We start from the raw sequence: 11,290 nt of genomic DNA, 5'->3' as shown, positions 1-11,290 counted from the left end.
CCCAATCTGATAATATGACGTGTCACTGCCATGTCATCTCATCAAGTGACATGGCATTGCCACATCATCATATGCGATGATGTGGCACTACCATGTCATTCGGACAGTTACACATACATTGACACGTTAGCCAAGTTTGCCATGTCAACGCCACGTCCGTTGTTAGGGGGAGGGACTAAATTAGAGAAATTCCCAAAATCAAGAAACTAAATTGCTTCAGTTTTGAGTCGGAGAACTAAATTGAACAAAATGGGTGAGTACAGGGACTTCCCAGGTCTTTTGACCATTTAGTTACAACTTTCACAATTTACAAATATACATTCGTTTGAAATTATTCAACTCTTACCCAATTTACGTTTTATTTAAATTTACTCGAAATTTCTTATATAATGATTTTATTTAAATTCAAATACCACAATCAAATTCTACTAAATTTAAATTTAAATTATTAATTTTGAAACCCTAAAAATTTATTAATAAAATAAGATGGAACAAATATTTACAGTTATATTTAACTTTATCAACCATAAATACAAACTTTAATCTAAGAAATTTCAACTTAAAAAGTATAACTTAAAATATTAAACAAAATAAAAACATAAAAAATAAATAAATAATTAGAAGGGTGGAACTCAGATTCTATGGTTATAATAAGAAGTTTGTTATGTCAAAGTTAAAGCAAGTCAGAATGAGGAATTACTTTCATAATCATCGCTAACTCCATATCTTTGTTTTTCAATTTTTTTAAAAGAAAAAACTAAATCAACATATTTTGCTTATTTGACTTTAGCTCAAGTAAAAAACTAAGTTAAATAACCAATTTTAAATTTGTATACTATTATAAATAGAAGAAGAAAGAATTTATTTAGTTATTTATATTAACGTAATACAAGTTATTCATCTAAATTTGACTTTAGATATAAAATTTTTACAAAATTTTTTTTATAGAAGGAGAATTCAGACTTAGTTTTTGTCAAAATGATAAATTAATTTACATATTCTAAAATTAAATAATTAAGTAAAAAATATTTATATATATTTTCAACACCATAAATCTTTTACACTTAAATTTTGGCTTATTAATAAGCATATCAATAATAATCTACTTCGCAAGTCTATTCACTGATTAAAACTAAGAACAAAATGAAATAAATAATCAAATAATATATCTACAAAATAAAAAAAAAATAAAGACTCCTATACAAGAGGAAACTAACAAACATAAAATATGAATGAATGTAAGAAACTGCAAAAGGAAATTGTGAGAAAGGTATTGCACATGGCTCACACATTTAGTTAGGCCGACAAGTTGTCTTCATCTACAAGATACCCTATGTTTTTAGACATTGTCCTTCGTATTGGATAGTTGTTGCGTGTGTGACCGGTTTGTCTACAACTTAAACATGCTTTCGGTCGTCGCACTCATGGAGGTGTCAATTGACTTAGAGATGGTGCTAGATTTGTGGATGGAACTACAAATGAGGATGGGCAATTCTGTCTATTATGCTCGTACTTCTTGTATTGCGAACATCTCTATGCTCGACTGCCTTCACCAGCCGATGGAATCCTTCTTTTCCTAGGTCTTCCCGTTTGGCCTCACCAAGATGGTAGCAAGACGACAATTTATTTCACATGAGAGGGGATGTCCCACTCCCTAGGATGCCCTATCGACGAATAGACCCTGCATAACCCTCCACCAAAACAGTTGTCTTGTAGTAGTTAGCGTAGAATTTAACGGTTTCATGTTTGCATTTACTGAAAAAAACAATGAACTCAATATTCAAGCACAATGTAAATGCTATGCCAATTACTGTTCAAAAAAGAAATAAAGATATCCTGACCTTATTGCTGCAATGGCATGGCTGCATGACAGTAAATATGTTTGGAACTCACAACATGAATATGTCTTCCTAGACAAGTTTACAAGTCCGCCCATCTTCCCGTTTTTAACTTTGAACTCTACTCGATTGATAGGTTTAACTACAAAATGATGTGCATCATTGAACCATTTGCTCAACTGCCTGGTAACCCAAGTGTTGAGGGGCGTGGTCATGTTAATGGCCTCCTCGTACTAGTCATGGAACCAACGCTGAAACATGTTTCTGATGAACTCGATCAAAACAGTGATTGGCATTTGTTTTGCATGCTTCGAGCATGAGTTAACACATTTGGCAATGTTGGATGTCATGAGTTGGTATCGCCTTGCTGTTGAATGTGTGCGTGCCCATCTTTGAGGACCTATTCTCATAAAGTCAGCATGGGCTCCCCCATGAATCTGCTTAAGCTGGTTCATATGTCTATTGAAATCGAAAACCTTATAGCAATCTCGAGCAAGGGTTAAAATCATAGAAACGTTGTCGTGCTTGAACTTGTTTTTAAAGTTTTTCTTCATGTGGTAACCGCATAAACTGTGGTACGCATCTGGGTATGCATTTTGGATTGTTTTCTTAATGTCGAGATGCTAATCAAAAATGAACATAGTATTTTTAGGATAACCAACCGCATCATGCAGCTTGCTAAGAAACCATGTCCATGAGTCTTCGTCCTTAATATGGCCTATGCCAAATGCAACTAGATATACACACTTGTTAGCATCTTTGCATATATCGACAAACAGAACACCTTTGAACTTGTCTTTCAGATGTGTTGCATCAATTACAACCATAAGACGTATTACATCCCTAAACCCCCAGATAGAAGCCCTGTATGACCAGAAACAATATTTGAATCTTTGTGCCTCATCAGTAACCACTGCAGTGATTGTGCCAAATTTTTTTTGTTCCAACATATAAAAATATGAGGGTAGTAGTTAAAATGACTCCTCTGAGGGATCGAAAATAAGCCTCTCCGCATACTTTTTTGCTTGCCAAGCCTTACCATACAAGCATTCCAATCCCCACTAAACCCTAATTTCACCAATTATGTCCTTAGGTTTCAATGCTACTCCATTAGCCTGAAACTTGTGTGACATAAGTTCACCATTTATCTTTGCACTCGTGGTTTGAAATTGTCCTTGCAAACCATTGACAGTACATGTGTATACTTTGTGGAACGTCCGAACTTGCCAATATTCTCCTTCAGGTAACTTTATTGCACGCACACCAAACTTGCATGCCTTGTCCTTGTAACCAACCTCAAAACGACCTTTATATGACCTTTTTACTCTTATCCCAAACTGCTTTTTTAGAGCCAACATGTTCAAAGCTCGTTTCAACTCGGCCTTTGAGGAAAACATTTTTCCTTTGTATAAGCAATCATCGACACATGTTGACTCTTCAGTGGTAATTGTTTAAAAGGAGAACCTTTTTGCACTTGGAATTAGCCACTACAAGATATCCCTACATTTTCCTTTTCTTGATAACTGTCATCAAGCAATGTATCAGGGGAATGAATCCCGTTCTCACCAACGATGGGGTTATTATATATAGGGTCATCATACTAAACATCTCCTACATCAACACCTTTAACAGGTTCCGTTTCACCTTCAACATTATAGCAAATTGGAATGTCACTATCATAAAGCCAATCATCATCTAAACTGTCATCATGCCATTCATTAGGCCCATCGTCTGAATTGTCATCAAATCTATCTTCACCGGTAGGGAACAAATCCTCATTTCCTTCATCAGATGTAGTATTATCCTCGAGCATCGTAGTATCATCTTCCAACGTTGCAATGTTATCCTCAAGTGTCGTATTCTCATTTGAAAATGGCATTACACTCTCTACAGTTTCACTTGATTGTTGCATTTGTTGGACGGAAACAAATAATTGGTTCGATGCACATCCTGATCGGAATTGTGCAGCCAACTATTCTGTGAATGTCGTGTGTCTACTGGGCTGCACAAACTCTTGTGCGTGCATTTATTGCCATTGTTGTAGGTTACGAACCGAATGCGGTGGTATATGTGAAGCATTGTAAATCTCATTTTGATTGAGCTGATTACTATGTTGTTTAAATTCTTCGTGTGACATAACATTTGTTTGGCATTCCTTAATGGTGACATACACAGCCGAAACATTCCTCTGTTCTAGTAAAATTAATGCAACATCTTTATCGTCATTGATAATTGGGCATGATAGCTCTCCAAGTGTATTGATCAATGCATGTAACTCAATTTTGTCAATTTCTAAGTTTACCCGAACAACATCTTGAACCAGTTTCATTAAGCCCACAAATGTCAAATTACTCTTAACCCCCCGCATTCGTGACTCACCACCTTTGTAAATGCCATCCGCCCACTGACCACTGCGTTTTATCACAAGTCGTACAATTGGAACTCCACTGAAATTTTGAAAACAAAAAATTTATCAATCATTTTGCACATTACATGCCGTGTTTTAAAATTTGTCAGTCATGTTGTTACACGCCATTTTCAAAAAATGTTACACGCTATGTTTAAAAAAAGTTACACGTCATGTTTAAAAAATGTTGCACGCCATGTTCAAAAATGTTACATGCAAGTTCAAAAAATGTTACACGCCATGTTCAAAAATGTGACACGTAAGTTCAAAATTGTTACACGCTATGTTCACAACATGTTACACGCCATGTTCAATAAAAATGTTACACGCCATGTGCTAACACATGTTATTTCAGTATATTTTTTACACGCCATGTGCATTAAAGATGCATGGCGTGTAACAACTTTGGGCAATGTTTCTAATCCATATTTTAATTTACACAAAAAGTTTCAGAAATTTATGTGTTGTAGTAATAAACCCAATAACATACCTCGATATCATCTCTGTTATAAAGTCTGTTTATCGACGACAAAATGGCTAGATGCCGAGAGATTGACTATAGCACGATGATGATGGTGCTCAATAGAGAGTTGACAAAGCTGATACAGTTCAGAGAGCCGAAAGAGCTGATGACGATGGTGCTTAACAGAGAGTTGACAGAGTTGATACAGTTCAGAGAGTTGAGAGAGAAAGATGAGCGAGCTCAAATAGTTGAACATTTATTTCTATTTTTTCTATGGCGGGAGGGAGATATCGGGAGCTTAATTTGTCAAGATGTTTTTAAAGGCATTTTGATCTACTCATTTTTATTTTTTATTAAAATAAATAACTTTATATGAATGATTATTTTAAAATCACTTAGGGCTGTTTTTTACAATTTCTTCTTAATTAAAAAAACAAGAATGCATACGCGGATTTCAACATTAGCGTTTTGCAAGTTGGAAAAGTCGTGAATTTCATCCTCCTCTTTGCATGCTATCTTTCTCAACGCTTTCCGATCAATTGCCAAATCCTTTATTGATCTACGTCAAACTCATATACTTTTGGTAGCCTTTTTTCTACCTTCTTTCCAGATCGTAAGAAAGACAAAACACTATAAATATATGGAGTTTGAGAATCATTTCCTATGTACAGAGATTAAAGTTGTTTGGGAGGAAGGAGGTTATCTGTACGCCAACTAACTGCTAAGATCCGTTTATTTGGTTGACATGCATAGGCTAAGACAAGGCAAACTATACCCCTCAAAATCTTTGTCTTGGATCTGTTCATTTTCCACCCTTCTCTGGTTTTGTCTCCCAAAAGGTATGTAAGTTTTTGCCCCCTGAAATTCTATTTACAAGCTGTGCCCTTCCTGCGTTTTTCCTTTTTTGGCAATTACCATTTTAAGTGTGGTTCTTGCAAGAGTCCTTTTCAGTCATTTCAGTTTTATTTAATATTAAAAAGGAAAAACATAGGACATATTCAGGGATTATGGTCCTCGCTTAAAGGGCCATGTCTTGGTTTCACTGGGATGATGGGAGGAAATATTGTTTCTCAGCGTCAACTTACCAATGACATCTGATTTTTTTTTCCTTTCAGGTCAATATAATAGTAACTCATTAAGCTCTGTCAGATACATGTCGATTTCAACAAGTGCAGTAGCAATTGAAAAGCAGATGGTACCTGAAAATGAAGTTCAACAGGTTGAATTACATACTGGGGCCGAGGAATTACATGGGGGAATCATTCTAGACATGTCGACTTCAACAAGTGCAGTAGCAATTGAAAAGCAGATGGTAGCAGAAAATGAAGTTCAACAAGTTGAATTACTTACTGGGGTCGAGGATTTACATGGAGGAATCATTCTAGACATGAATAAAGCTATGGATTCTGAGGCCTTCGCCTCTTCACTTAGAGCTTCAATGTCACCGTGGAAGCAACAAGTCAGCAATTCCATCTATCTGTTACTCTGCTAAATGGCCACAACCTTTTAGAGGTTGCTGCTGAGTTGAAGTGAATTTAATTGGCAATCATAAACCTTTTGCAGGGGAAGAGGGCTGTTTGGATTAAAGTGCCTACTGAACTTGTTAATCTGGTTGAACCGGCGGTTAAGGTAAATGCATTTTCTTGGCAACTAATGAAACTTTGATAGCTTATGAGAATGTTTAATTCTGAATATACAATTTAGTTTTTGGAAAAGACTGGCCCAGTGATTTTAAAATTAGATTGTAAGTTCATTAATCTTCTTCATTTCTTTTGCTTTGAGTATTTCGGTCGTGAAATTCATGTTTTTGCTTTGTTAATTGCTCAGGAAGGATTTAGATACCACCATGCTGAACCAGACTACTTAATGCTTGTAAACTGGATCAGCAACTCTACCAATACTCTTCCTCAAAACGCTTCTCATCGTGTAGGGATTGGTGCTTTTGTCGTAAATGATAAAAGAGAGGTACCCTTTCTTCAATTTTTGCTTAATTTTTCCTGGTTTAGTTAGCTATAATATGGAAAAATAAGGTGGGTGTTGAGAAGGTCCATTTTGATTTTGTATATTAAAGCCTATTACATTGCTGAAATCTACCTATCCAAGACACATGCCCTTTGGTTGAAAAGTAGCCTGTCTTTATGAATTCGACTTTCCACCAGCTAATTTGAATTGGCTACTCCTCCTGATTTGTCCAATTGATTGTTCCATTTTCTAGGTGCTTGTAGTCCAGGAAAAGAATGGCAGGTTCAAAGGCACAGGTGTCTGGAAATTCCCTACCGGAGTTGTTAATGAGGTGAGTTGACTGGGAACCTGGTGTTTTGCTATATCTTTTTGCCTTGAACTCAAATTTTCCATCCACAGGGTGAGGATATTTATATGGCAGCAATTAGGGAAGTAAAAGAAGAAACAGGGGTAAGTAAGCAAATTGGTTCTCTGTTTCAACGAATATGAAATTGTGTTACTACATTTTAAGGTTCTCTGTAGCCACCATGAATCTAACCACGGTGTTTGTTTTCCTTCAGATCGACACAGAATTTGTGGAAATTTTAGCATTTAGGTATGTGCTTTCCTTTGTATTGACGGTTCCACTGATTGTCTGTATAAAATTGTTTGGTAAAATGAAGGATACATAGTTCTCCAGGCGATGGCATATTGAAAAAATGTTGCTTTTTAAAACTTCTTAGGCCACATGCTGGTGACTGATTAGATTTTTCATTGTCATAAATCTCAATAAGACTTCTGTGTTTCTAGCTAGTTGCTTTATAAAGTTAGACTCCTAACAACCTCTGTCTCTTTCAATTTCCCCAAATACAGGCAAAGCCACAAGTCATTCTTTACAAAATCGGATTTGTTTTTTGTTTGCATGTTACGTCCACACTCATTTGACATCCAGAAGCAAGATATAGAGATTGATGCAGCCCAGGTACATTCTAATGGACACCCATGTACAGACTGCTAGCTATAGGAGCTTATTAGCTAAAGGAAACGGTTCTTCTCAATGCAAAAGTCCGTATAGGTGGAGGTTACACTGGCTGTAACCTTTCCATGAATAAGTTAGTATATACGTCCTAGAGACTGCAGGAATAGAAGAAGAAGAAGAAGACTAACTTAGAGGCTATAATTTGGATATGGAATGCCTTATAGATTTAGTAGAGGAGATACCGAATGCCCCCGAAATCTTGGTATCAAAGGTGAAGGCTGTTTCCAGAGCCAATACACCAATCCTGATCATGCTATGTGCTTAGTTTAAGACTATGGAAAGATCAGAGTGGTAGAGGTAATGTATCCACAACATTTATGAACAAACTATTGATAACATCTGATCAGACAACTACCAATTAGTCATTGCCACTGATATTGGCTGTTTATTTTCTCCTTTCTCTCCGGTAACTCTTGTATAATCATGAGGCATATGTTCTTTGACAAATGTTAACAGCCCATTTGTTTCTGGAATGTACCATGCAAAATCATGTGTTTCCTAATCACATGCAACAGGCAGGGCGAATTTGTGAATGTGGCCGACTTCTAAAATCTCCACAACACCCCCCCCCCCCCCCCCTTTTTTTTTCAATTTTCCTTGGATATTGCTTGGCTGTATATACTACTTTGTTTAGTATCTTGCTGCATTTAGCACCATATGGATAGTGGATAACCTAGTCTTAGTTTAATATATAGGTAATGATTTCAACTATAACCAATCCTGACATCCTTAAAAGTCCCCTGCATCTCCCGCTCATGCGATGACATTCCTAGGAACAATGCCACCTTTTGGATTCAGATTAAAACCACATTAAAATCAATTCATTTGAAGGTAGAAGAACATATTAGCCACACTCAACTTCTTGCTACCTTGGATATTTTAAGTTGGCGAGAACGGTGGCCTGCATTCATCTTCCAAAGTTGAGATGAGCTTATACATAACCATCTCTAACAATTTGTTAACAAACTCATATTAATCTCTTTTCTTTCTTTATCTCCTTTTTCAGTGGATGTCACTTGAGGACTATGCAGCCCAACCTTTTATCCAGAAACATAGTGTCTTTAGTAGTGTTGCCCAAGTATGCATAACAAAGTTAGAGAAGGACTACGCCGGGTTTTCCCCAGTTCCTACGATCACATCTTCTGGTAAAACTAGTTACCTATACTTCAACAGCGGAGATCTGAACCAGCTATAAGCAGCCGTAACAAGGTCATTACTAATGAATAAGTCTGATTGTATTCATGCAAAAGCTGATACAATAGAAACTCAAGGTCAAGGATGAAGCCCAAGAGGGATGGCTAATATATAATGTACACCAAAGACACACCGTATTTTTCATTCCATATCCTGTTTTTGTCCCTTAATAAAGAATGTAATGCATTCCCAATAAATTTAATACGCATGAACTGATGTTATTTTTACTATTTTTTTTCTCCCTTTGGTAAATGATGACATTCCCCTTATACTAATTACTATTCATTCAGAACTCAAGCTTTGTCGCTTTCATCCTTGTGGGGGTTAGAGCTGATAAGTTGGCCCTCATGTCAAGCTTCATGCTTATTATTCCTCTGTAGGAAAAGAATCTTAATGGAGAATATGAGGCATGCTTCATTTTGTCTACCCATTTTTTTAAATATCTTTTAAAGAAAACACTTGGTTTTTTCTTTAAAAAATATATTAGGATGGAATAATTAATCCCTTGATTTAACACTCAAGTCCTGCTTATAAGAAGATTGGGCTTGGATTAGTGGTTTATTCATTCTTAAGAGGAGTATAATTATAAGGAAAATACTTGTCTTAACATATATATAGTTTTTTCCACTTGATGTGTCCATTCATGAATTAAGGAATTCCGCTCTTGAATGTATCTAATAATTACATATTATGTCAATGAATAAGAGTGATTGGGACAACAACAATGTGGCAAGCATAACTTGTTAAATAAACACACAGGGTTAGGTTTCAAAGGCTGCTTTAAGAAGAAAAAATTATACCCCTTTTTCATACGAGATACTTTGTTTTTTTATTCAGTAAAGCACAAATGAAAAGTTAGGTAGTGAAATAATGCATGTGGGCCTTGCTGATTTTCAATGGGGTCTCTATTGGTTAATGTTATTAGTATAAAGTTTAGAGGATAGCAAAACCTACACCATTAGTTACTGAATACACAAATTTTAAATTAGGGAAGCAGGCAGAGGAGATAACCTTTATTATTATCTTCCAATGGAACTTTTGTCAGCATGGCACATTCCATGCCTCTCAACAGTATCTGCATTTAAATATTTCATTAGACAATTTAAGAAGGGCAAGCAGGCAGATGGTCTCTTTGACAATAATAATTACAAAACTAAGTTTAAAAGTAATTGTTAGTATCCAAATAATTATAATTAAGATGAGAGGTAGTGCTGCAATATTATCAAAATTGGGGGCATATTATGTACAGCCAAATACTAACTGGTCTTTTTAAAAAAGAATTGTGTACTGGTACACAATGAAAATCACAAATTCTTATAGCACATTTGGCTCGCGGAATAGATAGGAACAAAATAGTTATTACGTGGAAATAGAATGAGGTAGGAATATAATAAAATAAGTATTACGCAGTTTAGTATGACAAATGGAATAGAATAAGAATAATTATTATGACTTATTATAATTTTTGATTCGTAATAAAAACTTTGAAATAAGAAAGAAATAAAAAATAAAAAAAATAAAAAAACCTTTATTATATATATATACACGATTATTTATTTTTATTTTATTTTTAAATATTAATAATTAATAATTTAAATATTAATATTTTAGGATAATTTAATTATTAATATTTTAAAATATTAATAATTTTTTATTTTTTATTTATACTCATTAAAAATTTAATATATTAATAATTTAATAAATAAAACATTGATCTTTTAAAATATAAATATTTTAATCATATTAATATTAATAATGTTTACAATTTATGTAAAATATTAATATTTAAAATTTAGAAATAATTTTTTCTTTTTTATTTCCTTTTTCCTTTCTTTTTCTTCATGGGTTGGTCACCGGAAAGGTGACCAGTGTAATGAAACGTCGATCTGGCGCACCATGTGATCGGATCTGGCCACTAGGCTGCTAGATCGACGCTTCCTGCGACTGAATTTGACCGTGGAGTGTCATATCCAACCGTGAGATCTGGTTGAGAAGCACTAGATCTGATACTTTCCGTGACCAGATCTGGTCGTGGAGTGTCAAATTTGACTATTTCTCGATTGAATCTTGTTGAAAATGACTAGATTGATGCTTTTCTATCATATTTAATCGTGAAATTACCGTCGTCAACGTCATCTTCAGTGATGAGTGTAAGTTAGAGAGAGAATAAGAGAGGAAAGAATATGAGAAGAGAGAAAAAAAAATAAAAAAAAATATTTATAGATTTAAGATTGTAATATTTTTACGTTATAAGAGATATTTTAATCTTATCATATTTTAAAACTATTTCCCTAATAATAGAATAGTAAAATCACGAAAAAATTTGGATATAGTTAAGCCTGAATAATAGCTATTCCTTATAACATTACTTGCCAAACGGAGGTAAAAAAAAAATATGAGAATAGAAT

The 11,290-nt window shown here is 34.7% G+C and overlaps 1 protein-coding gene and 1 non-coding gene across 4 annotated transcripts; one reads left to right on the top strand and one right to left on the bottom strand.

Annotated features, from left to right (window-relative positions):
- Positions 1–627: 627 nt before the first annotated feature.
- On the bottom strand, positions 628–721 carry LOC148764550 (small nucleolar RNA snoR8a). Its single transcript, XR_016024342.1, has one exon. It is a non-coding gene; the product is annotated as a small nucleolar RNA snoR8a (small nucleolar RNA).
- A 4,476-nt stretch (positions 722–5,197) lies between these two features.
- On the top strand, positions 5,198–9,109 carry LOC18612490 (nudix hydrolase 2-like). Of its 3 annotated transcripts, none has more exons than XR_001926406.2 (9): positions 5,199–5,547; positions 5,824–6,167; positions 6,272–6,337; positions 6,536–6,673; positions 6,924–7,001; positions 7,070–7,120; positions 7,231–7,265; positions 7,523–7,985; positions 8,695–8,834. XR_001926406.2 is itself a non-coding variant. In XM_007049308.3 (9 exons), exons 1-9 carry the CDS (start codon positions 5,454–5,456, stop codon positions 8,881–8,883), a joined length of 1,104 nt encoding a protein of 367 aa, XP_007049370.3. In that variant the 5' UTR covers positions 5,204–5,453; the 3' UTR covers positions 8,884–9,109. The 3 variants fall into 3 exon arrangements, 2 of the variants coding, with proteins under 2 accessions (XP_007049373.3, XP_007049370.3); XM_007049308.3 differs by having other exon boundaries at positions 5,204–5,547; positions 7,523–7,631; positions 8,695–9,109; XM_007049311.3 differs by lacking the exon at positions 7,523–7,985 and having other exon boundaries at positions 5,198–5,547; positions 8,695–9,109.
- The last annotated feature ends 2,181 nt before the right edge of the window (positions 9,110–11,290 follow it).

The sequence above is a fragment of the Theobroma cacao genome, chromosome 1 (assembly GCF_053813885.1).
Source record: "Theobroma cacao isolate CCN51 chromosome 1, ASM5381388v1, whole genome shotgun sequence".
In the NCBI taxonomy this organism is placed as follows: domain Eukaryota; kingdom Viridiplantae; phylum Streptophyta; class Magnoliopsida; order Malvales; family Malvaceae; genus Theobroma; species Theobroma cacao.
This window is presented reverse-complemented; position numbering and strand designations above follow the sequence as displayed.

Coding starts and splice junctions, on each gene's coding strand:
- LOC18612490 (XM_007049308.3), top strand. CDS start 5,454: ATGCATAGGCTAAGACAAGGCAAACTATACCCCTCAAAATCTTTGTCT. Junction 6,674..6,923: donor TCGTAAATGATAAAAGAGAG/GTACCCTTTCTT, acceptor TCCATTTTCTAG/GTGCTTGTAGTCCAGGAAAA. Junction 7,002..7,069: donor CTACCGGAGTTGTTAATGAG/GTGAGTTGACTG, acceptor TTCCATCCACAG/GGTGAGGATATTTATATGGC.